Source organism: Rana temporaria, chromosome 1, assembly GCF_905171775.1.
Source record: "Rana temporaria chromosome 1, aRanTem1.1, whole genome shotgun sequence".
Classification (NCBI taxonomy): domain Eukaryota; kingdom Metazoa; phylum Chordata; class Amphibia; order Anura; family Ranidae; genus Rana; species Rana temporaria.
In genome coordinates, this window is record NC_053489.1 from 438,019,231 (window position 1) to 438,046,781 (window position 27,551).

General features: G+C 43.2%; 1 protein-coding gene across 1 annotated transcript in view; it reads left to right on the forward strand.

Moving 5' to 3' along the window:
* GPAT3 (glycerol-3-phosphate acyltransferase 3) overlaps window positions 1-27,551 on the forward strand; it is a 113,457-nt gene that overhangs the window by 30,738 nt on the left and 55,168 nt on the right. Inside the window, exons 3-4 of the mRNA XM_040326466.1 lie at window positions 15,776-16,070; window positions 21,234-21,308. Coding sequence (XP_040182400.1) covers window positions 15,776-16,070; window positions 21,234-21,308 — 370 coding nt within the window. The remainder of the gene's footprint in view (window positions 1-15,775; window positions 16,071-21,233; window positions 21,309-27,551) is intronic.

The following is a 27,551-nucleotide window of genomic DNA, read 5'->3' on the forward strand; positions in this document are numbered from 1 at the left end:
TGGACGTCAATCATGTACCCCTCTTCATAGGAACGCCCATTTCCCGGCCGGAGTCTGAAACGAAAGTTACGGATTAAACCGTAAGTAAACCGCCAAAAAAGATAAATAATGCATACTGTAGCTGACGCTAGTATGCTCGTTTGTATGGTACATAAAGAACTTTTTTTTTTTTTCAGGGTGAACCCCCGCTTTAACATCGCAAACAAACAAACGATTTCCCAGAACATTTGCCAGCCTGCAAAATACCCAAATTAGCCCTGTCTAAGACCCCATTCACACCTGAGCGTTTTGTAGCTTGAAGCCTGAAGCTACATAATGCTGGGGGGGGGGAAATCTACTATTCTCTATGGAGATGCTTCACTCCAAAACGCCTGAAGCTCAAACAAGTTCTGGGACTTTTTTTTTTTTTTTTAGGCAGATTTGGGCGTTTTTCTGCTTTTTACATTGGTGACCTTTTGACCTGTACAAAATTGCGTCAAAATCGTGCAACTTTCTTCCTGAAAACGCTATGCTCAGGTGTGAATGGGGCCTAACAGATTGTGTTAAAAACAGAGGGTTCTGTTTGCACTCATTTGCAAAAAAATGCGTAAGCCACGGTGCCCACATCAAGGGACCTTGTTTTGCAGACTGGTAAGCGTGCTGCAAAATCTTTTGTTTGCAAAATTATGATCCACAGTGAATTCAACCACAAGCACTCGCTTACCAGACAGCGATGATCCCTGAATAAATAAGCAGGTCGCTATGCTCGTTGTTTCATTGGAAGGGACAGATCTCTTCATTCCACTCCACTGACAAGATGCTAAATTACCAAGAATTTAAATCTTCACCTTTTTTCCTCATCGACCAGGAACTTACAAAACCAATAGATTCTCAGAGTGCACTATTTTATTAATTATTATGGTCACATATGACTGCCACTGTCACCCATAGTATGTGTGGTAAGCGCCGCCGCTCCGCTCTCACCTGGAGCCAAAGTGCACTCCAAATGCCGAAATGTTTGTAACGTAAACTGACATAGCTGGAACCAGAAGTGATGTATCCGTTTTGTCTACTTGGGCCTTGGAAGAGGTGTAATGCCATTCCATGGAGTGATTTTTGTTTCTGGATCATACATAAAGATATGCCTGACTTTTTATCCTGTCACCAAATTGGTATAGTATGTAATGGATTTGAAAACTAACGGGCAAATGTGCACAGATTTGCTGTGTGTGTGAGTGTGTGTTTTTTTTTTTTCAAACGCTTAACTATCCCTGCTTTATAATTGGTTTTACACTGTCAGGGGCGGACTGACCACTAGGGGGCCCCATCAGGGTTGTCGGCCTCAGTAAAACCAGGGACAGTATGCAAAAATCTGTGTGTGGGTTTTTTTTTTTTTTTTACATCTGTCCCTGATATGTCCATTATCGACATCCTTTTGGTCTAAAAATCCAAAGATTATAGCTTCCCCACCTCTTCAGTACCTTCTGTGTGTGTGTGTGTGTGTGTGTGTGTGTATATACAGTACTGTGTGGCCCCATAATCTATTGCCCGGGGGCCCCATGAGTTGTCAGTATGCCCCTGTACACACCGTACAACTGTTTTTGCTTTCTGACCAAAAAACACATTCTGGAGCCAAATGTCTTCATCAGGGGTTATTTGGTTTCAAAACAAAAGATCAGTGAAGTGTCCTTCAGACTTTGGTGGGCAGATTGTGGCCATTGGGAGTAAAAAGTGCTCTGGAGGCAGTGGTCATTGGAAGGAAAACAAATTCCCTAGTCTGAGTAAAAACGCCCTAATGTTTGTGGTTAGCAGGAGGGGAATAACTCCACTATTCCTCCCACCAATGTGATCAGGCAATGCTGTTAGTAGATAGAAAAGTACCCTTTCATTGGTGTCAGTGGGAGAAATGATGCCCCATCATTTCTTTCAGAGAGAGGAGTAAATCCCCATCCTTGGCATCTGTGGGAGAACTAGTGCTCCATTGTTGGCATCACTGGGAGGAACAGTGCCCAATCGTTGATAACCGTGAGACAAATGGTACCCAGTCATTGGTGTCACTGGGAAGAATAATTTGACACTGTTGGCATCAGTGGAAAGCCTAGTGCCCCATTTTGCTAGGGGGGTAACAGTGTGCCCTTATAGGTGCCAGTGTGAGGCATTGGCCCCTATCATAGGTGTTGGTGGGAGAAATAATGCCCCATTTTTCCTGGGGGGAGTGATGGGGTGTCATTGTTGGTGTCGGTGAGGAATTGTGTCCCAAGACCTGGTTAAAGGCAAGCAAAAGGCTGCAGTTTGGACACCACTGGACTACATCAACAGTCTCTTTTTAAAAAGAACAAGAAATTACACCCCCATCAAATAATGCCCACCTGTACTGCGCAGGTGCAGCGCTTGCGCAGTATGGTGCACTACGGAGCTGCCAAAAGTCTCCGAACATGAACAGCTGTTGATCTGTACACGGCGCCTGCACAATGAAGACGACATTGTGCCACACGCTACCGATGCTCGTGCAACTCAAGGGGCGGGTGCATTATTCATTGAACTCCAAGGGGCAGATGCATAAAGAAAAGGCCGTATTGTTTTATGATGGGCAGAGCTCATACGATGGGGGTGGATTTCTCAAAGGGGCGGATGTATTATTGAGAAGCCTGTGTGGTTTATTGAGCAATCCACCCCCAATTTATCAGCTCAGCCCATCATTATTGAATACGGCCTCTTCTGTAGGCATCTGCCCCTCACACGCTTTAATCAACATTTTATATCCGCCCCTTGCAGAGTTCCACGAGCATCGGGAGCGAGTGGCACGAAGTCGTCTGCTGTGCGTAGGCGTCGTGTACAGCTGTTAATGTATTTATTGTAACTGCATGTTTAGCTTTGTGCCAGGAGTTTCAAATATCCATAGTGCTTTGTGTTGTGGTGTTGCGGGCATTATTTGATGGGGGACCTTTCTCGTCACAACACTGGACCTTGTAATTTTCCATTCGCATCACACTGTGAATGAGTGGCACGGATGTGTGGGGGGGTATTCACACAGACAGTAGGATATAGGGACTGCCATTTCTGATGATTCTGGAAATACTTGTTTACTGACTGTTATACTGACCTATTGCTATTGAAGTACAAACCTGAAAAAGTAAATCGGTTAAGTTGGAAAAGTGTCAAAAGTCCTTTTATCTACATTTATTATGACTTTGCTAATATCCAGATAAATAATGTAAGTTCCAGGTTCCTGAACCATGTCACGTAATGCTTCACTCTTGTTACCTTTCTTTCCCAACCTGCATGTACTTGTGCAATCTACTTGGCCCATGTTGAAGCAGAACTCAAGGGAAAACCCCAAATACACTGTTGCAAAACATGTTTTACTATTTTAAATGGCAAAAGATTTCATAATGTTAAGCCAATCATGTTATCAATACACTCCTGTGAGGCCAGCCAGATGACATCCCGTTTTTTTTTGTTTTTTTTCTTGAAACCGCTTTACATTTTGCTACTGATGACTAAACAATAAGTACGCATCTAATAATCCTCTTTTCAATGAACAGCATGGAGGAAGCAATTAAAGCTGAACAAGTAGCAGTAATCTTCCTGGAGAACATTGTGGCAGAAGAATGTAAATCACAAGAGTGGCTTAAAAGGATCCTAAATCTTTTGGCATTAAAACGGATATCTATGTATTGGAACTGTATGTTTAGCTTTGTGCCATGAGTTTAAAATATTCTGATCAGTATAATAGTACACTTCTAAGTCAGTGAAGAGACAAATCTAGAATGGTCGCTTAAAAAAAAAAAAAGGGATAATCTTATTTGTACGTAACTTGTGTGGGAACCCTAATGGGAGCTGGAAACTGCCTGCAATGCTGCTTGGTGAACACAAGGGGGGGGGGGGGGGGGTCACTCGCTCTGGAAAGTGTTCTCTGATTGGAGTTATTGAATGATGCTTGTGTCAAGCAAAATTACCTCCAGTGTTCACAATGCATCAGGGTAGCCACTCGACACAGGACCTAGAAGCAAGTGGAGATCGCTGGAGTAGTGGTGCCTACTAGCTGGACCAATGTAAGCATGTTAGAGTTGCCATATTTGGAATTCATCTGTAACATTTTATATTTGCCAGAAAAAGCGCACAACAATATGCACAGCTGACCTTGAACTAATCGTGGACCTTAAGGGAAGCAGATGGAGGGGTAATAACCATAGTTAAGGGACTGATGACAGGGACTGGGGAGCCAATTGTGAACCAGGGAGAGGGGAGGAAAAGCAAGAACTGGTTGTTGCTGAGGGAGGGAAGGGATAGAAGAGTGGCTGATGATTTTGTTCCTCTAGGACAGGGGTCTCCAAGCTTTAAATGCAAACTGACATTGGTGGACCTAAACAATGCCATAAGTTTCATGGTCAGTGGGAGCAAAGAAATTTTTTAGCATTTGCATCGGTGGGAGGAATAGTGCCCTATAACTGGTGTCGGTGGGAGAATTGGTTCCACATCAGTGTCAGTGGAAAGAATTGTTTCCCATCATTGGTGTCAGTGGGAGGAATAGCGCCCCATCATTGCTGTCGGTGAAAGGAATGGCTTCCCATCATTGGTGTCAGTGGGAGGAATAGCGCCCCATCATTGCTGTCGGTGAAAGGAATGGTTTCCCATCATTGGTGTCAGTGGGAGGAATAGCGCCCCATCATTGCTGTCGGTGAAAGGAATGGTTTCCCTTCAGTGGTGGCAGTGGAAAGAATGGTTTCCCTTCAGTGGTGGCAGTGGAAGGAATGGTTTCCCTTCAGTGGTGGCAGTGGAAGAAATGATTTCCCTTCAGTAGTGGCAATGGAAGGAATGGTTTCCCTTCAGTGGTGGCAGTGGAAGGAATGGTTTCCCTTCAGTGGTGGCAGTGGAAGGAATGGTTTCCCTTCAGTGGTGGCAGTGGAAGGAATGGTTTCCCTTCAGTGGTGGCAGTGGAAGAAATGATTTCCCTTCAGTAGTGGCAGTGGAAGGAATGGTTTCCCTTCAGTGGTGGCAGTGGAAGGAATGGTTTCCCTTCAGTGGTGGCAGTGGAAGGAATGGTTTCCCTTCAGTGGTGGCAGTGGAAGAAATGATTTCCCTTCAGTAGTGGCATTGGAAGGAATGGTTTCCCTTCAGTGGTGGCATTGGAAGGAATGGTTTCCCTTCAGTGGTGGCATTGGAAGGAATGGTTTCCCTTCAGTGGTGGCAGTGGAAGGAATGGTTTCCCTTCAGTGGTGGCAGTGGAAGGAATGGTTTCCCTTCAGTGGTGGCAGTGAAAGGAATGGTTTCCCTTCAGTGGTGGCAGTGAAAGGAATGGTTTCCCTTCAGTGGTGGCAGTGGAAGGAATGGTTTCCCTTGTCACCGGGAGGAACGGTGCCCGGTTGTTGGTGTCACCGGGAGGAACGGTGCCCAGTTAATTATGTGGGAGAAAAGTGCCCCAAGGGCTGGGTAAAAGCAGGCAAAGGGCTGCATCTGGCCCCAGGCTACAATTTGGAGACCCCTGTTCTAGTGAATAATGCAGAATAGGAACTGGCCTTGGTCCAGACTGTGAAGAGAGAGAGAAGGCAAAGAAGGATCTGATGGTTGGGGGAATAAGTCCTGTATGAACTGTTGCTTGATTTCTCCCTCGTGAGGAAGAGACAACATTCAAACCGTTTCCCTTTATGTCTAGCAATGCAACATGGATATTTGCACCAGCCATTATACACCTCTAGCAAGAGTAGAGCACGAGTGAAAATGCTGCGGTTAAGTAGGAAATGGCAATGCCAAACATATGCGTATTTGTGAAATGTCAATGGTATATGATATCGGTTTGTCAGTTATTCTCCACAGTGGCTGCCAGGGGTCAATGGGGACAGTGTTCAGCGATCGTATAACACACAAAGGGTAGCCTTGTTGAAACTGGAGCGTGCAGATTGCCAAAGACAGTGGAATACAAAATTCATAACTGTACAGCTGACCGAAGAATCGGAATGGAGGTCCAGAGAATATGTAGTGCTGAATGCAGAAGATTGTGTTTTAGAGAGAGGGAATGGGTAGGAGAGTGGTGTGAATAGGTGCAAACATGATGGGCCTCTAGCACAGGCTGGTGTGAGGAGAAACCTGCAAGAGAACCTACTGCGAAAAGTTAAAAGTGCTGTCAGAGAAAAAAATATAAACCGTGGATGGATTGTTGCCACACTTGTGTGAAAAGTATTACACCAGCGACCAGCAGATCTGTCAGTATAGGCTTGCTCGTACGAGGAAGCCTATACATTCTGACAGGAAAACTCAAACTACCACAGGGCCGTGGTAGTTATTTGAAAACTACAAGCAGACAGCCACAAAGGCTTCCGGACGTTTTAGTTTTCCATTCACAGGACACTGTGAAAGAATGACATGGCCCCTGGAAGACGTGATTTCTTTATCGTACATCACGGGACACAGAGCAGCATATTCATTACTATGTGGGTTATATGGAGTACCTTCAGGTGTTGACACTGGCAATCTCAAACAGGAAATGCCCCTCCCTATATAACCCCCTCCCATAGGAGGAGTACCTCAGTTTTTACGCCAGTGTCTTAGGTGTTAGTCATGGTTTAGCTTGCCTCCGCATCCTTGGGATTAGGTGAGCTACCGGTTCTGTCCAAAAAAGCCTGAGCGCTAAAGTGGTCAGTAACCGGACCCCAAACCCTTGGGGTATAGCCCATAATGCTTTCTTTTTAAGAGAGCTGGACCCTGGGCCCAGAACTTAGAAAACCTTTGGGCGCCTAATGTTTTCTGTTTGCCAGGGTGCTGTATGGGTCCAGGACAGTGGATCCTTCATGGAAGAAGAAGGTTCCCAGGGCCTGAAGGTCTAGACATCCCCACGGAGATGGGGGAAGATTGGGCCTCTTGCTTGGCAAAGTCCTGCGGCATGGAGCAGGTAAGTAAGGGGAAAAAACTTGCGGAACTTGGCTCTTAGCAAGTTTTTTCTGGGAGGTCACAGGGGACATGCCTAAGGTTATGCATTGCATCTGGCAAACCAGTCACATATCATGAAGATAGGATGGCTCTATATGTTATCATTCCCCATAAAAAGTGACCTCCCTGGTAGTGTTGGAAAAGCTGTGAGTGGGGCCTTTTGTGTACAAATGTATGTGTTGTGTCAGAGAGCTATGCTTACCTGCAAGCCTCCAGGCGATGCTCTATCCAGTCCTCTTCCTCATGCCTGCAAGGCAGGCAAAAAACGCTGACCTCCTCGTGTGTTCCAGGCCTGCGGCTGCAGGAACAGAGAGGCCCTTCCTCCCAACCCCCCCCCCGTCGGCGGGCGCGCGCGCGCGGTGCGCGTGCACGTGTTATAGGCGCATTTGGCGCCGTTTTAGGGGGGAAGGGCGGGTCAGTGGTTTAAGGAAGGGGCGGCCCTTCCTTAGTGCCACAGCTCATTCAATACTTTGGCTTGAGGGAGGAAGGACTGGAGTGAAGCACGGGGCGCTGAGGACACACAGTGGCCAGAAAGAATACTACAGTCTTCAGAAGATTGTGGTTTAGCCTAGGAATAGGCTGTTTTTTCTTTTCCATCTCATAGTCTTTTCTTTGGCAATACTACTCAGGGGGATAGAATGTTTTTTCTTGCCTAGATTGAAAAAAAAAAAAAAAAAAAAAAAAAAAAGAAGAAAAGTTTTTTTCTTTTGAAAAAAAAAAAAAAAAAGTGTCATCTGGGGTAGAGGAAACATTTTTTATTCCCCAAACAGGTGTTTGGGCATTTAACTATTTATAAGTCCCAGGTACCAATAAGTAGCAGGTGTGCCTCGGTATTGTACCATGGCATCAAAGAACAAGCCAGAGGGTACAAAAGGTGGGGATTCCCCCACAGAGTCTGAGGTCTCGGACAGAGCTATGCCGCTGCTTTCCCCACAGGGAGCCTTTGGGCCATCGGGATCTGGGGCTGGAGCTGACGCGAGTCAACCCAACCCTAAGATGGTCACGGAGGAGGTGTTGCTCACCTCTTTAAATGAGATGCGGAGAAGCATGGGAGAAATGATAGCCGCAGCTATGCGGGGTAGTAAGCGGAATAGATCTCCGTCACCCGTGCGCGGACCCTCGGAAGAGGAGGTCCTTTCCTCTGGGGAATTGGACGACCTCTTGGACAAAGACCAAGTAGGTTCAGGGATCGAAGATCCGGATACAGAGGAGTCTGGGGCAGTCTCCCTGAGGGAGAGCTGGTGGATTCAAGGCTTGACGGACTTGGTCCATAAGGCATTCAACCTGCCTGTACCAGATCTCCAGGTATCGACGATTTCAGCTTTGGGCTCACTGAGGGCGCCTCAAAGCAGTGCTGTGTTTCCGATCCATCCTCTATTGGAGGGAGTCTTGTTCCAAGAGTGGAACAAACCAGACAAGGTGTTCTTACCACCTAAGAAATTTTCTGTCTTATATCCTATGGAAGAAAAGTTTTCCAAGAGATGGGCTTCTCCTGCAGTAGACGCAGCCATCTCATGTGTTAACAAATCGTTAACATGCCCTGTAGAGAACGTACAGGTTTTCAAAGATCCAGTTGATAAGCGCTTGGAAGCACTACTTAAGAACTCCTTCACTTCTGCAGGGGCAGTAGTACAGCCAGCCGTGGCTGCGATTGGAGTCGCTCAAGCTTTATCAGATCAATTTAAGCAAATGCTTGAACTTATTCCTGCCGAGCAGGCAGAAGAGTTTTCGGATGTCCCTAAGGCCATATGTTTTACGGTAGACGCAATCAAGGATTCCATCCAGCAAGCGTCACGTTTATCGTTATCCCTTATCCATATGAGAAGACTCTTATGGTTGAAAAGCTGGGAGGCTGAGCCCCCATGCAAGAAGCTCCTGGTAGGGTTCCCCTTCCATGGAGGACGGCTCTTCGGAGAGGACCTAGATAAATACATTCAGACCATTTCAAGCGGCAAGAGTACACTCTTGCCAACTAAGAAGAAGGTTCAGGGGCCTGCGTTTAAACGACAGTCCTCCCCTGGGCAGGGGCCCTCTAATGCCAAGCAGTATCGACGGCCTCCTGCAAGAGCAAACTTCGGCTTCAACAGCAGATCAGAAGGACAGGCTGTTAGAGGCAAGAGGCAGTGGTTTCGCAAGCCAGCAAAACCAGCCCCCAAGTCTACCTCATGAAGGGGCGCCCCCACCCACGAAGGTGGGGGGAAGGCTGCGACTCTTTTCGGAGATTTGGGAAGCCAGCATTCCCGACGAGTGGGTACGGTCTTCCGTGGCCACAGGCTAAAAGCTAGAGTTCCTAAGGTTTCCTCCTCCTCATTTCCAGGAGTCGAGGATTCCAAACGATCTGGAGAAAGGAGCCGCGTTAAGATCGGCTCTAGATCATCTACTTTCCCAGGGAGTAATAGTAGAAGTACCAGTCCTGGAACAGGGGCTGGGTTTCTACTCCAACCTAATGGAGGCTACGGCCCCCCGGGTGTTCACGAAGGTTCTAGCTCCAATCCTAGCCAAGCTAAGGATCCAAGGGGTCACGATCCTAGCATACCTGGACGACCTCCTAGTCATAGACCACTCGTCTCCCGGCTTGGAGCGAGCAGTGGCCCTCACGGTCCAATACCTCGAGAGGTTCGGCTGGGTCCTAAATCGAGAAAAGTCAGCATTCCAGCCCACAAGGCAGTTGGAATATCTCGGCATGAGATTAGACACAGAACAACAAAGGGTGTTCCTACCTCTGAGGAAGGTCAAAGCCATCAAGGAATTAATCCTACTGGTTCTAAGCAAGAAGGAACCGACTATTCGCCTATGTATGAGACTACTAGGCAAGATGGGGGCTACATTCGAGGCGGTGCCATACGCCCAGAGCCACACTCGCATCCTGCAGGCAGCCATCCTGTCAGCATGGAGCAGAAGGCCACAGGCCTTGGATATCCCGTTGCCACTCTCATCAAGAGTCCGGCAAAGTCTGTGTTGGTGGTTAGACCCTCAGAATCTACTGAAGGGAAAGTCTTTCAACCCAGTGGCTTGGAAGATAGTGACCACAGACGCCAGCCTGACGGGCTGGGGAGCGATTGTGGATGGTTCCACTCGCCAAGGTATTTGGGCAAGGCCAGAGAAGCTTTTACCCATCAACATCTGGGAGCTCAGAGCGGTTCGACTAGCCCTCAGGGCTTGGACGTCGAAATTGCAGGGGTTCCCGGTGAGAGTTCAATCAGACAATGCCACGGCAGTGGCATACATAAATCACCAAGGGGGAACCAGGAGTCAGGCCGCTCAGAGAGAAGTGAGCTTGATTCTCCTAGGGGCAGAGGCTCATGTGCCCTGCATATCGGCAATATTCATTCCCGGAGTGGACAACTTTCAGGCGGACTTCTTAAGCCGCCAGACTCTATTGCCGGGGGAATGGTCTCTGCATCCACAAACCTTTCAAGCACTCTGCCAAAAATGGGGAGTGCCGGACGTGGATATCATGGCATCGAGACTCAACAAGAAGCTAGACAGGTTCATGTCCCGCTCAAGGGATCCGATGGCCTGCGGAACCGATGCTCTGGTTTGCCCTTGGCATCAGTTCAAACTTCTTTATGCGTTTCCCCCGCTCCAGTTACTACCCCGCCTGCTGCGCAGGATCCGGGTGGAGCACATACCAGTCATCCTGGTAGCTCCAGCATGGCCCAGAAGGGCATGGTACTCACTAATCTTAAGGATGGTAGTGGGAGACCCTTGGACTCTTCCTCTACGGCCAGACCTGCTATCGCAAGGTCCGATCCTCCACCCTGCCTTACGGCATCTAAATTTGACGGCCTGGAAGCTGAATCCCTGATTCTCAGGGGTAGAGGTCTGTCTCAGAAAGTAATCTCTACCCTAATCAGAGCCAGGAAACCGGTCTCTAGGGTGATTTATTACAGGGTCTGGAAGGCCTATGTAGGCTGGTGTGAGTCCAAGCGATGGCTTTCTCGCAAATTCACCATTGATAGAGTTTTAAGTTTTCTCCAGCTAGGAGTGGATAAAGGATTGGCATTAAGCACAATCAAAGGACAGATTTCTGCTCTGTCAGTGTGGTTTCAGCGGCCGCTGGCCACCCACTCGCTGGTTAAGACCTTCCTTCAAGGGGTCTTACGTATTAAACCTCCAGTTAAATCCCCGCTTTGCCCGTGGGATTTAAACCTTGTTCTGTCAAGTTTACAGAAACAACCGTTTGAGCCGTTGGCTGAAATTCCTTTGGTTTTACTGACAAGGAAGTTAGTATTTTTGGTCGCCATAGTTTCCGCAAGAAGAGTATCGGAACTGGCGGCCTTATCCTGTAAGGAACCATATCTTATTTTTCACAAGGACAGGGTCGTTCTCCGCCCTCATCCTTCCTTCCTACCGAAGGTTATATCCAGTTTTCATTTGAACCAGGATTTGGTATTACCATCCTTCTTCCCTAAACCTACTTCCAGAAAGGAAGGGTTGCTGCATACCTTGGATATCGTCAGGGCCATGAAGGCCTATCTTAAAGCTACAAAGAAGATCCGGAAAACAGATGTGCTGTTCATATTACCGGATGGGCCCAAGAAGGGGCAGGCAGCTGCAAAGTCCACCATTTCTAGGTGGATTAAGCAATTAATCACTCAGGCCTACGGCTTGAAAGGGTTGCCTCCTCCAGTATCATTAAAGGCTCATTCTACTAGGGCCATGGGCGCCTCCTGGGCAGCGCATCACCAGATCTCTATGGCTCAAGTTTGCAAGGCGGCAACCTGGTCTTCTGTCCACACGTTTACAAAATTCTACCAGTTGGACGTAAGAAGGAATACTGATACAGCCTTTGGGCAGGCAGTGCTGCAGGCTGCAGTTTGAGACCCTCGGATTCCGGGGGCTCCTCTTTTTTGAGTTAAATTTAAAATTTAAGATTATTTTTCTCAACTAAGTTGGATTTATTATGATTTGAGTATTTCTCTAAATTAAATCCTTTTGTCTTGGAGATGTTCTCCCTCCCCTCATTGTGAGCATTGCTTTGGGACATCCCACATAGTAATGAATATGCTGCTCTGTGTCCCGTGATGTACGATAAAGAAAAAGGGATTTTTAATACAGCTTACCTGTAAAATCCTTTTCTTGGAGTACATCACGGGACACAGAGCTCCCACCCCTCTTTTTGGGGACCATTTTGGGAGGCATACTGCTTGCTACAAAACTGAGGTACTCCTCCTATGGGAGGGGGTTATATAGGGAGGGGCATTTCCTGTTTGAGATTGCCAGTGTCAACACCTGAAGGTACTCCATATAACCCACATAGTAATGAATATGCTGCTCTGTGTCCCGTGATGTACTCCAAGAAAAGGATTTTACAGGTAAGCTGTATTAAAAATCCCTTTTTTTCACGAAACTAGTAGGGCGGAACGAGCGACGTGCTGACGCTGACTTGGACTGCTCGTGTTTCCTAGATGGACGGGTCTGTCTGCTTGTGTCTGGCCGGCACAGCAGACTTAAGGAGAATCTGTACTGCTAAATTGTAAGTAAATGTATGTACTTTCTTTTATCTATTAAAGTCAAGAGGTTTTTTACACTATTCGAGGCATTTCTTGTCTTTTTCCCATATCCTCATGTTATCTGACATTCACCGTTATGGAGTGTGGAGATGATCAGTAGCACGGTCCTTGGAGTATTAAAGCCTAGCAGCTCTTATATCTACATGCTCCCTGGGGTCCCTCATAATAAGGAACCGCCGGGTTCTGGGAAGCAGATCTGTGTGCTTTATTGGTGGAGGATTTCACTGGATCGGTTTTTGGCACTCTGTGGTTCACACAGGCTTTCTTTGTATATTAGCGCAATTTTTCCCCCCTTTTTTTTACAAATGGGGCACAGTGGCTGCACTTGATGGGCACAGTGGCTACAATTGAATTGTGAGTGAGCACCAGCCGCCACTGATCTCTTGTATCATGTCTGCACAGTCTGACCATCTTCTGTATCATGTTTGCTGTCTCTGATCATCTCTTGTACTATGTCTACAGTCTGATCATCTCCTGTAGTATGTCAGCACAGTCTCTGCCTATCTCTTGTATCACGTCTGCAGTCTCTGCCCATCTACTGTATCATGTCTGCAACACACTCACTCTGCAGAAGGTGTTCCAGCGCCCCCTCTACATTGGAGTTCCCATTTTAAATGCAGGTTGGAACTCTGTGACGTAAAGGGGAATGCAGTGGACTCTGATATAAACGTAATCTATAAATGGTGAATTCATAGTTCATAGAATTTAAAACTCTTAATATATGCAATTTATACAGTTAATTTGTATCGCTTGAATTATATTTCCCATTATGGGTGCGAGTGGGGCCTCATGTCTCAGATTTGCCTAAGGCCTCACAAAGCCTAGAGCTGTCTCTGTACAAGCTCTTTATTGCTTCCTCTCCATGTCACAGCTCTCCAGTCTCCAGCAATCCCTTGGTAACAGCTGTGAAAAATAAAATTACAATTTCTGAAGGTAAAGTTGGCTCTTGTCTGGATGCTATGACATCATTTCTTTTCTGATTGGGTGGCAATTTATTTACGATTAGCTGAGGTCAGCCAAAAAAAAATATTCCAGATAGTGAATCGGCTCTCAGCTGATTTATTGAAATCAATACAGGGAGATTAGTGCTTGTAACTCTCCCCACTGCTGCACCGATCATCCTCGACTGACCAGGTACAGTAAAACCTTGGATTGTGAGCATAATTCGTTCCAGAAACATGGTTGTAATCCAAAGCACTTGTATATCAAAGCGAATTTCCCCATAATAAATAATGGAAACTCTCAAATGATTCGTTCCACAACCATTTATTCATAGGTCTTTTAGTTTATAGTCCATCCATCCAACAAATGGAAGTCTCCACAAAGGGATTAGAAGCAAAACCCAGCAGGAGTAAGGGCTCTTTCACACTAGCGGACCGTTCGTCCGCTCATTACAAGTCCGTTAACGGACTTGTAATGAATCCCTATGGGATCGCGTCCGTTAGCGGATAGAGCATCCGCTAGCGTCCGCGTCCGTCGGGATCCGCTTTTCCGAACGGAAGAAACCCTATTTTTCTTCCGTTCGGCGGAACGGATCGGATGCAGACGGACAGACGGTCCGTCTGCATCCGATCCCCCATAGGGGAGAGCGGAGCAGAGACAGGGCGGTCCCTATCCGCCGACAGCTCCGCGGGGATCCCCGCTGAGCTTCGGCGGACACACGGAGCGGACCCAGAAACGGTCCGCTCCGTGTGAAAGAGCCCTTAGAGTATAACAGAGAAGAGAAGGCGCCTCTAAGTGTATCAATATGTTGCTAAATGTTGTACATTCATTAAATGTAACCATTTTGCTACACTTCGAGGTGCCTCTCTTCTCTTTTATACTCGGTAGTGACATGACGCTACTTTTATATCAAGACACTGCTTGTATATCAAGTCAAATATTATTAAAAATGTTGCTTGTCTTGCAAAATGCTCTCAAACCAAGGTTTTATTGTATTGGATCAAGCATTGGATCATTTGAATGAGTATAGTATCTGTATCAGTGCAATCCTAGTATTGGAGGGGTTGTAAAGTCAAAATTTTTTTTTTTATCTTGATGCATTCTATCCAGCGACGTCCACGAGTCCCTTGACTCTCTCTCCTGATTGGCTTGCACTGCTGTCAAACTCAGCCGATCAGGAGAGAGAGAAGGGGGCATGGCCAAACTGTAGCTCCATGTCTGAATGGATACACGGGGCACTCAACAGGAGGGGAGGGGCCAGGAGCTTCAGCCAGGGACTCGAAGAGGAGGATCCAGGCTGCCCTGTGCAAAACCACCTGGACAGAGCAGGTAAGTATAACATGTTTGTTATTTTAATAGAAAAAAAAATTACTTTACAATCACTTTAAGGTTTGAACATGCTCTACAGTCACAGATTTAGTCTTTTGAAATGTCGTTTTAGTCATATCTTAGTCATTTGAATTAAGTTTCAGTCGTATTTTAGTTGACTAAAATATTGTTAATTTAGTCAATGAAAACTGATTGAACTGTTTATGGCCTCCCACTAACCAATGTGAAATTAAACAAAACTCGCCTGTCTCTTTATACAGGCTGATTGTTGAGTTCTAGACAAGAAATATTTTTTTCTGTTTGAGTATTGGGTAACATTGTGAATGTGTCGTAATAGTATGAAGGGTTGTGCTGCAGATAAACGGCACTCTATTTTCTTTCCGAATATGCATTTATTTTTTATTTTTGTTAAACAATTAGAATTAAGTAAAGATGTAAATATTCTGTATTCTTAACAATTGCATGTTTTTTTTTCCCCATGAAATACTGTTTTCACCTTATTTGCATTTCAGCACTATATCTCCTCAAGCCTTTTCACCCATTTTCTGTCTACATGCATATGTTTCATCACTGGCGGCTGTACATCCGTCTCATTGACCTGTACTCTAAAAGCTGTGGACTGTGCCATATGTGACAGCAAAGCTGCTTATGGTCTCCACCAAGGGTGCATGTGAAAGGGTGACAACACAGAGGAGTATATTTGGAAGACGGTTGTCACTTCATAACATGACCTTCATTTTCTTGTCAGGACCGCCAAATATTATTTTAATGCAATTTGCAGATTTAAAAAGAGTGAAGAGACGTTTGGACTTATGCAAGAATGTTATAGCTTATGAGTTTTTAGTGATTGAGTTTAAACCTACTTTGAAAAAAAGCCACACAAATCCTGGGATCAAGAAAAACATTTAGCACTTTTCTTCATGTTTTTAAGAATGTTCGAATAAATGAACTGCACCATATGGGACGTTTTTACTGTGCGGAGAGTCTCGGTCTACAGAAACCAATTGACAGTGTTGTGTGTCTAAGTGCATGCTCTTCAGACAAAAAAATGAATGACATATTGTATTTTATGTGTTCCTCAGGCATCATACAGAGAGATGAGTCTCCCATGGAAGAAGAAATTGTAGGTTTGAGGCAAAGTCGAAGCCAGTGTTTACAGAGTGGAGATTTTGAAATGTCTGATGTCTTTTACTTCTCCAAGAAAGGGTTTGAAGCTATTGTGGACGATGAGGTCACTCAGAGATTTTCCTCTGAAGAGCTGATATCTTGGAATCTACTAACGAGAACAAACTACAACTTTCAGTATATCAGCCTCCGACTCACAACTGTTTGGGTACTTGGAGTATTCATACGATACTGCATCCTTTTACCACTACGGTAAGAGCTGATGGGTTGAGAGAAACTGTCCTGGCATGCCATCCTTGGTCTTTTGTATGTGATCATATATGTTAAATAATATTTCAATATTGGTGCTTAATATAATTTGGACCAGTTAAAGGATCTGTACATTAAAATGAATTTTCAGTTTAAATCAGCCCATTAATTCTCTCAAATTAACTATACCTTCCCGCATTTGCCAGTCTGGGTCTTTTTGGGTGCCATGATTTCTTAGTTTTGCATTTTGAATTGACCCTCCTCTCTGTTCTACTCGATGCCTGGTATGTGGGAAACAAACCAAGCCACCAAAAAGCAATTTAAGATGCTTGAAGATGCAAATGTAATTTTTGTAGTTATGTGGTTAACACAACACATAAAGTGACTGTAAATCAGAAATGTGTACACATTTTGCAGTACAGCTATTCCAGCACCCTACGTAATTTTAACACACACCTATTGAACTGATTTAAGTGATTTAACAATCAAATCTCATCTCTGGTAATCCTACTCGGAGGCGGAAGGTAGCATTGTGACTGATGTATTTATTCAACTGTTTGCCTTCCTAACCATAGTAAGAATCCTTCATTAGCTGTTAACTATGCATAACGAAATTATAGATAGCCCAATATTCACTGCAGTAAAATTGATCACTTTTATTGATGGTTTTAGTCCACATGCTTGCATAAACCACCACATCTTACCTCCGTTGCATGCAAAATGCTCCTGCTCAAACTCGTGGAAATAAGCCTAGGTGCATGTTACTTGCATTAGTAGTGAAATGGAAACTTTTTGGTATTCTTGATACATCAGGGACTATTTATGAATAATATATTGTTAGCAATTAAGACCGTCACTTGGCTCTGATCACTTTACCCTGGACCCCTCACCCATCCCCTTACGGGTTAGCTTTTTTTTTTTTTTTTTTTTGCCTTTGTATTTTAGGAAAGGAATGCCTTGTTACACCGAAAAACACACACACAACATATATTTTTGGATGTTTTTGCAAAGTGTAACAGGTAATGGTGGTACGGTTTCCTGCCCCCTGCTTTACCTTTCATGCAGGTAGAGGAATTGCAGATGATCATGGGGGAATTTTGCTAAAGCATCTGTGTTGAGGCCAGCAAAAGGTTTTGATGTTCAGTAACTTGGTGTGGGCCATGCAGGTGGCCTGTTGCGATGCTACAGGTAGCCACAATGATTATCTGTCAGACAGAGGGGGTTATTTACGAAAGGCAAATCCACTTTGCACTACACGTGCACTTGAAATTGCATGGAAAGTGCACTTGGAATTGCAGTCACTGTAATTCTGAGGGGTAGATCTGAAATGAGGGGAAGCTCTGCTGTTTTTATTATCCAATCATGTGCAAGCTAAAATGCTGTTTTTTATTTTCCTTGCATGTTACCCCATGAATCTAAAACAATTTCAAATGCAAGTTCACTTGTAGTTTGCACTTGTAGTACAAAGTGGATTTGCTTTTCATGTGTGTCTTATTGCTGTTGTGATGGTACTGGGAATTTAGCAGCTATGTAGTTCACTATCAGTTTTTTTTTCTGCTCCCTATTTATTTTCTCAGAGACCCAGTGGAGAATTGTTCTCTAAATTCTGCTAACTGTTCCATCCTTGCTTCTGGAGGAATGTCATATGCAGTGCTGTATGGTATATTTTTTGGCCTTCAGGCATTATATTGCATTCAGTATGGGTGTTCACCTTAACCTCCTTAGAACCGCACACCGTCAAATGACGGCGGGCGGAATCCCTGTTGTTCTGACAGGACGTCATATGACGTCCTGTCATTAGAAGCTGCTAGGGGGCACGCGCGCACCCACCCGTCGCGTTACTGGGAACACTGTGCGCGTGCCCAGCTGCCGCGATGGCCGCCGGGCACCCGCGATTGCCCGGTAACTGAGCGGGGACGTGGAGCACTGTGTGTAAACATAGAGCTCCACGTCCTGTCAGGGAGAGAGGAGACCGATCTGTGTCTCTTGTACATAGGGACACAGATCGGTCACCTCCCCCAGTCACCCCCCTCCCCCCACAGTTAGAACACTGATTAGGCTACACATTTAACCCCTTCCCCGCCCCCTAGTGGTTAACCACTTCCCTGCCAGTCACATTTATACAGTAATCAATGCATATTTATAGCACTGTTCACTGTATAAATGTGAATGGTCCCAAAAATGTGTAAAAAAAATGTCCGATGTGTCCGCTATAATGTCGCAGTCCCGAAATTTTTTTTGCAGATCACCGCCATTCCTAGTAAAAAAAAAAAAAGAAAAAAATCATAATTACGTCGTCCTATTTTGTAGGCAATATAACAAACCAGTCACTATTCGGTTAATGCGTTGTTGTGTTTTTTTTTTTTTTTTATCAAAAATATGTAGAATACGTATCGGCCTAAATGGAGATAAAACTTTTTTTTTTTTTTTTTTTAATGGGGGAAAAAAGTAAAAAATAGTTTTTTTTTTTTTCAAAATTGTCGCTCTTTTTTTGTTTATAGCGCAAAAACTAAAAAACGCACAGGCGATCAAATACCACCAAAAGAAAGCTCTATTTGTGGGAAAAAAAGGACGCCAATTTTGTTTGGGAGCCACGTCGCACGACCGCGCAATTGTCAGTTAAAGTGACGCAGTGCCGGAAGCTAAAATTTAGTCTGGCCAGGAAGGGGGTGTATGTGCACAGTAGGCAAGTGGTTAACCTTTTAGGTCACATGGGGATGTCTCATCCAGTGCATATTTTGGCATATAGGATGCAGAAAAATCATTGCGTGCAGCCATGACTTTTGGGATCAAAAGTCGCTATAAAATCCTCATGTAGTCTTCCAGTTCTGTTGAAACGGAGTATACCAAATGGCACTATGCAGAGTCAAAAAAGTGCCTAGTCCCTAATGCTAGCGTCATGGGCAATATATCAGACCCGTATCTGACTTCCAGTTATCCAAGCACTATCTTTCTCCATACATGGGTCAGAAAATAGATTTTTGATGCTGGCTATTTTTTGTTTTTGTGCTTCAGCAGGAAACATAAAGGCTAAATTTAAAATGGCCATTGCTTTAGTAAGGTTTTTTTAATTGCCATAAAAAGTTGATTCCATTTTGTTGCATTAAGAAAGGCAGTCAATACAGAGTAGTCACCCTCTACAATACAGACATAATATATTTTTTATAAGACCTAGACCTAAAACTCTGAAGGACACATTGGCATAAAAGCATTCACATTCTTCAAACAATTCATCAGGATTGGATTCAAATGAAGAAAAATATGAATCTCTTCATTAATCTTTTTATACAAAAAATACTAAAAGACCCCATACACACTATACAACTTTTTTCTGATTTCCTTTAGATTTACCAAAACCATATAGTGCAGGGGCCTGCCTGATAACAAACACATTGAAACTCCTATCTAATGGTTTTGGTAAACCTGAAGGAAAAAAATCTCCAGAAAATTGTATAGTGTGTATCCAGCTTTACTACTGAAAGAAAAAAACTCTTCAAAGTGATTAAGTGAGTTGAAAAAGAGGAGGGTGCTAATGAGCCTTTTACTTTGTTTACCTTTCTAGATGTGAAAATATTCAAATATACCTCATGAGGTGGGATTGTATAGGCAACACACAAAAAAGTTTCAAAATATATAAAAAATGATATCAATTTATTACAAAAATAGATTAAGCATATACAAAAATATCTCAAATTACATAAATGTACAATATACAAATCATAAATGATGCAAATACTGTCCGCTACAATTTACCTCCCAATCTTGGTGATGGTACCGTATGCCGGACAGTATTTGCATCATTTATGATTTGTATATTGTACATTTATGTAATTTTTGAGATATTTTTGTATATGCTTAATCTATTTTTGTAATAAATTGATATCATTTTTTATATATTTTGAAACTTTTTTGTGTGTTGCCTATACAATCCCACCTCATGAGGTATATTCGAATATTTTCAAGTACTATGGGATGATGGCAACTACATGCTGTCATATATGAGTTGGTCCTTTTTCTACCTTTCTAGATGTTACCTCGGGTGACATAATACATTTCAAAACCCACCAATTTATTCTCTAGGGCCTCTGCTTTCAAAAATGTATAATGTTTGGGGGTTCCAAGTAATTTTCTAGCAAAAAAATACTGATTGTTGCATGTAAACACAGTTCCATAAAAGGTCTGGTCTGGAAGTGGTTAAACTTGCTAGCCTCTGCACATGTGCTACGGGTGTTCTGTTGTGCACATGGGCATATGTCACAAGGCAATTTTTGCTGTTCTGTTGCTCAAAAGTAACCAAATATTTAGCGAACCAGAGTGATTTTTTTCAGATATAAAATATAACAAAAAGCAGAATTTGTAAACTCTGCATACAGTAGTATGTTTTTTTTTTTTTCTTTCTTTAAGGCAAATCTATAATCTTTTACCCAAGGTCCCATGCACACTAAGCATTTTTCCCCCCTTGCATGAGGCTCTGGCATTTGGCCAGAATGAATTTTGTGTATATATAGAGATAGATATAAAATGTATTTTGTGTGTGTATATATATATATATATATATATATATATATATATATATATATATATATATATATATATATATATATATATATATATATATATATATATACACAGCCTTGATGGGATGGATAAATAAAAGGAGGGTTGCTTGTAAGATTATATAAACGGTTTTGCTGGGATTGATCAAAAGGTAATATGAAGCGTGGATATATGAACTCTAACCCTACCTTTCAGAAAGAGATCACATGACTAAATGTGTACAGTAGACTTTTGACACTGAAGGTAGCCTATGGTAGCATGTTCTCCAGATAGGTAAGCATTTTAGTTCTTTGATTATTTATTTTTTCGACCATCCTATTTAGACTGTTGACAAAGTTTTTTATGTCAGTGTGTTTTAGTCAACCTTAATATTAACCATTTCAATTTACCTTTGTAGGTTTTTCACAAACTTGAGCCTATTTTAGAAGACTAAAACACATTTGACTGTACACAATCAAAATTTGATTACATTCTACCTGTTGGTTGCTCAGTTTTCCTTATGATGTCATATCCATTGATTTTGTTTGTTTAGGTAAAATGTGTGGTTTGTGTTGTTTGCATGAGATAAATGGTCTGTTGTCAAAGACTGCACCTTTCTGTGTCTTTCAGGGTTACCTTGGCTATTATTGGGATCAGTTGGCTGGTCGTGGGAGCTACGCTTGTTGGACAGCTGCCAAACGGCAGGTAAACATATTAAGAAACGATAGAATTTGATATGTGCTGTTGCTTCTTCAGTAAGCAAGCATTTAAAGTGAATAAACTGTTTGACAAGGAAGCATTGATGGAAGCATTATATAGACCATCAATCAATACTTAAAATCTCCCTCGTAAGGTTTTTTGGATTTCTATATACGGTACCTGTTTTTTCCGGAAATTCTTATGTACCGTTCCTTTTATGAAGACGAGATATAACATTTTTTGACTTAAGAATTGAGAAAATAATTTTTAAAGGTTAAGCTTACCTTTTTCTGTCACTTGTGCTAACATGCTAAGGAAAAGGACCCTTTGCAGAGAGACCACCGTTTCCACACATGAAAAGTCCTCTCCTGAGTCAGAGCTACAACTCTCCAATTACCAGCTAGCATGAGCTTCACTGATTACACAGCTATAGGTCTTACTCAGCAGGAAGACATGTTAGAATTCTGTAGGGAAACGATTGCTTCTACATGACAGCAAGAGTCCTCTCTACAGGTTTCTGGCAAGGAATTTTTTTTATTTTTTTCCTCCGGCTGTGGCAACTTTCTAAAGAAAATTAACCATAAGACTGCACAGCTTTGCTTTGATGCACCTGGAATGTATTTTGCTGATTTTTAAACCGCAAGTTCAGTTGGGCATTAATGAACTGTGGTTTGTTCTGTATAAAAGTAATTCAGATTTTGTAATGTTACCTCTGTGATCAGAGTTTCTAAAGCTTAGATGACCATTCTGATGCTTAGATGCCCAGATCAAGTTAAGAAGCCGTATCGTGCATCAGTAAGCTTGACAATAACTCTGACTAATTTTTCTGTTTTTAAAATGGTGCAGCTCTACCCTCAAAAAAAAAAAAAAAACACGATAAATTCTAACAATATCAGCAAGTAAACAATGTGCATTCTACATAAATCATATGTAATCTACAGAACATGACAAATGTCAAATTAAACTTAATATGTGTAGCAAGTCGAAAATAGAAATACAAATAAATGAGTCCCTGGTGAAATGGGATCCAATAGGTGAAAGTAAACGAGCCAGAATTCAGTTACAAATATCCAGAGTCCTCCATGATGATAAATCCCAGCTATTCACAAAGTTAGAAAGGAAAGTACTCTACCCAGAGACTCCTACATCTGCTTACCTTCAATTATGACCTCAAAGCTCATACGAGGTCAAAAAAGCATTCTCCCAACAAAGGATCTACCCCAATGGCTTGCTCTCCACATTTTTCTCCTCCGTACATCAACCAGTCAGGTAGATGGCCATAAAACAAAGGGAAACCAGTAGTACTCTCATACTTTATTAAATGGCAAAGGTAAACATATACTCCCACATTAAAAATGAGCATCCCTCTTAAAATCACATGTTATACCGCACAATCCTGTGTTGTCAAGCTCACCACAGACCCTGGCATGACAAGTGTGATAACGTCATTGGCACTAGGTTCTGCTCCCTTTACATATTCCGTCCACATCAGGACTTTCTCGTCTTGTAGGTTACTATTAGTGTAGTAATATAAACAATTGTTATATTTGATGATCAAATATAATCTTGATAAAAATCTCCTTTCATGCTATGTTTTCTGCCTGCTGACCATCTCATCCTACAACTGGATTCCCTGCATGTTTTGCAGCTTCTCCTCTGTTGTTTACTTTCCATTTCAAAGGATTACATTTCCCATGGTACCTTGTTGCTTGAAAGCAGTGATTCCTCTACTGACTTTGCCTTCTGAGACTCCTCCTCTCAGCATTTTTTGTAGTTCAGAAGTCAGGCTCTGTGAAATGTGTGACACAGCAGTGCCTCCTCAAAGGGTATAGTGAATGTGTTACAAAAGAAACTTAAATGTGTGGGAATCTTCACAATGTAAGTTTACAAACTTCAAGATTGTTCATATTGATAGGTGTAGGCTAGAAATAACTGAAATACAATGTGGAATTGAGAAATGATGATTTAAATTTTTGACCACAACACGGATATGCTTTAAACAATAAGCATTTGTAAAACCTAACCTACTTCCCAGTATGTGCTTTTTCTTGTTCAAATAACTTTTACTGTACCTTGAAACAGCTAATAAAAATAAGTTTCAATAACACTTGTAATAAAGGAATGGTTACAAGCTCAGTTAAGTGGGATAGTTAAAGTGTCACTAAAGGGAAAAAAAATGTTTTCTTTAAAATAACAAACAAGTTATACTTGCCTCCACTGTGCAGTTCGTTTTGCACAGAGTGGCCCCGATCCACGTCGTCTTGGTGATGAGTCCTTGCGGGCGCGCTACCGTGATACAGCGAACGGACATTGCCGCTCACTGTATCACTGGGCCCCGCCCCTCGGCGCGCCGTGTCACTGGATGTGATTGACAACAGCGCCAGCCAATGGCTGCGCTGCTCTCAATCCATCCGCTCTAGCCAATGAGTGGCCAGGCTGAGCGGCGAAGAGGATCTCGGGACCGAGCGCGGGACTTTCGATGGGCCAGGTAAGTAAAACCGGCCTGGCAGGCAGGCAGGCATCATCAGATGTTTTTTCACCTTAATGCATAGATTTTCCTTTACAACTCCTTTAAGGGAGATAAACAAACTTTTCCCAGGGCCAAGTTCCGTCAATGATCCTCTCTCGACACGAGAGAGAGGATCATTGAACTAATCTATCCCAGGTGTCCCTATAGGAGGAGGGTCACTAAACCAAGTTTCTGTGGTGTTCGTGGTTTTAAATTTCTCAGGTCAAGAGACCTGACAGGTCATAATGAGGGTGAGGAGCAAAGGCTAGAAGTGATTCGGGTAGATTGAGGGTGGAATAGAAGAATGCGTGGAGGATAAGAGGATGACAGAGGGAAAAGGTGGTGTCTCCAATAATGACCCGTGGCACAGAGAGCCAGGTGTGATAGGTTAATTATGGGGTGGGTGTAATTCACCCTCAAAGTTGTCGAAGCCCAGAGGTAGGCCATGTTTGATCCATGGTTTCCAAAGTTTCTCATATTTGGACACTTTATCGAGAAGGACTGCTTCAGTTTTGGCATGTGTTACTTTGTTTAACTGATAGTTTAACTATGAATCCATAATGAAGTGGATTTCCATGCTTTTGCTATGGTTTTGCTGCAATGGTGACAGTGAGCATGAGTTTGAACTGATGGTGTGTTATAGCCTATAGCTTGCTATTCGGGAGCAATACAGTCGTGTCTGGTGGCAAGGTAGTATTGAAGATTTTGGAGAGGATCTTGAACACTTCTGACCAAAAGGTGTGGGCAGTGGGGCATTCCCATCATATGTTTACATGCGTGCCTGGTGCATTGCAGCCGTGGAAGCAATGTGAGGGGTAGTGGGGGAGGAATTTGGAAATCCTGTCTGGGACTAGATACCATCTGGTGAGTACTATAGTTGGTTTTGAGGGCCACTATGTTTGGTGATGCAGATTTGGTGGCCTCCCAGATTTGTGCCCGATTGGAGGTTAAGGTCATTCTCCCATTTGTTTGTGTAGGTTGGTGGGGAAGAGGAGGTGTGCGAGAGTAGCTGAGCATAAAAATCAGGGATAAGTCCACGTCTGTAAGGATCTGATTTACATGCATGTTCAAAGGTGGTGAAGCCAGGGGTTCGTTGAGTCTGGGGGCACGTTTTGGGTTAGGAAATGTTTAATCTGTAGACATCTGAAGGTTTCTGTTGCTGGAAAATGTGTTTTACGGAGCGTGGGATAGGAGGTGGTCAGTGAGGACCAGGCTGGATAAAAAGGGATTTTGTTTCAATCTGAATTTTATTGAATTTTAGTAGTATCTACATAGACATACATTACTACTATAATCATAGCAGTCAAGCATACATGTACATAATACATATTTTCTTATCTGTAACATATAATACCCATAGGCACATAGAAAAAAAAAGGAAGGAGGAACAAAAAAAAAAAAAAAGGGGGGTGGGGGGGAAATAAAATTAAACAGTAATAATAATCTCCCCACCATGGCTACTCGTCTGTAAGGTTCCCATTAACCCAGGTTGGGAATTCATCTGATTTCCGAAAGTCAGACCATGCAGACCAAGTATGAGAAAACTGCTCTTCCCTTCCCGTTTCCCGGGCCAATAGGCTTTCCAAGTCTCTAGAACGTTCCAATTCCTTCACCCACTCCCCTAGGGAAGGCACTACCCCTGTCTTCCAATATCGAGGAATAACTACTCTAGCTGCTGAAATAAAGTATCCAATCACGTCCTCTCTTGCCTTTTTTAAAGGACCTGGGGTCATATTTAGAAGGGCCACTCTGGGTGATGCGCAAATTACTGTATCCTCCAATTTTCCATATAGATCGAAAATTTGTTTCCAAAACCTTCTTACCGGCGGACAATCCCACCAGACATGTAACATGCTACCTTTTGCCTCGTGACAACGCCAACAAATGTCCGGTATATTTTGATTGATTTGATGCATTATAGAAGGGCACCTGTACCATCTACTCACCAACTTATATGCCTTTTCTTGTGATCTTGTATCTATTGAAGTTTTGTGAGTCAAAATAAAGCTTTTTTGCCAGTCTGCTAAAGCTATATTCTCTTGGAGTTCTTTCTCCCACTTCTGCGTGAACGGGGGGAGATCTGGATGGATTGAAAGCAAAAGGATAGAGTAAATTATAGAAATTGAGTGTGATATTGGTTCTTCTTGCAGTAGCAAGGATTCAAATGCAGTCGGTTCAGCATAGAAATCTAGTTTCGATGGGATTGATCGTATATAGCAAAAGGCTTGATGTCTCTGCAGCCACTGCGCAGAGTTCTGAGGGGTCTTAGTCGATGGAAAATCTACCACTAGTAGTGAATCTGTCTGGAGGACTTGAGCAATTCTTCTATGGTCTTGTTTATACCAGGGCCCAAACGTGATTGAGTGTAGGGCTGGTAAAAAATCGGGCGTTCCAAAAAAGGGGGTCATAGGGCTCAATTGTTTTGATATTTTATATATGGGTATCAGTCTGTCCCATATATACAGTGTTTGCCTAGTAAGGTCTACTGGTATTGAAAAGCCTTTTCGAAGAATAGGCGAGGTCCATGGAAGGGCGCATAAATCTATAGGATTCATATGTCCTTCCAATTGAACCCATTGCTTCGAGGTGAAGTGGTGAAACCAGTCCGTAATACGTGCTAATATAGTCGCTTTATGGTAAATCGAAACATCTGGTACCCCCACTCCACCTCTGTTTTTTGGTAGAGATAGTGTCCCGAAACTAATTCTTGACTGGACTGAATTCCAGATAAACTTAGAAAATAGTCGGTGAATTTTACGAAAAAACACTGCCGGAAGGTGGATTGGAATTGTTTGAAACAAGTATAGAAGACGAGGGAGTATATCCATCTTAAGGGTATTAATTCTACCAAACCACGAAAGACGTTTGAGTGTATATGATGTCAGGGTCGTTTGGATTTTATTGAGCATCGGGAGAAAATTTAGAGAGTATAGTTGTGCTGGTGACGCTGAAATACTAATCCCTAAGTATCGAATCGACTCCGTACACGTCTTAAAAGGAAAGTTCTTCGATATTCGCTTCATTTTTCCTTGCGGGACAGATATATTAAGAAGTTCTGATTTGTTGCAATTAACTTTAAAATTACTAACTTCACTAAATCTCTGGAATTCTGAAAGTATAGATGGAATAGAGGTATGGGGGTTTGTTACAAATAGTAATAAATCATCTGCAAATAGGGCCAATTTTTCATGTAGGGGACCTACTTGAATGCCCGTTATGTCTTCATTTTGTCGCAGTGCATTTGCAAGGTGTTCCATTATTATAACATACAATAATGGAGAAAGAGGACATCCCTGACGTGTTCCATTAGAGATATGGAAAGCTGGGGACAACGATCCATTCACCCTAACTCTAGCCGAGGGCGATTGATAAAGAGACATAATCCTTGCCATCATACAGGGACCCATGCCAATCTGTAGAAGAGAGGCTCGTAAAAACTTCCAACTGACCCGGTCAAACGCCTTTTCGGCATCAACTGTTAACAGACATAGAGGAATCTCTTGAGCGCGGGCATAGTCCGTCAGCAGGAGAGTTTTAAGCGTATTGTCTCTTGCCTCTCGACCACTGACAAAACCAACCTGATCTAAATGGATTAGTTGAGGCAATAGTGGTTGTAGACGGCCTGCTAAAATTTTTGAGAATATTTTAACATCTATCCCAATTAGAGATATAGGTCTGAAATTTGCGCACAGCGACAGATCTTTATCTGGTTTTGGGATAAGTGAAATATGTGCTTCCAG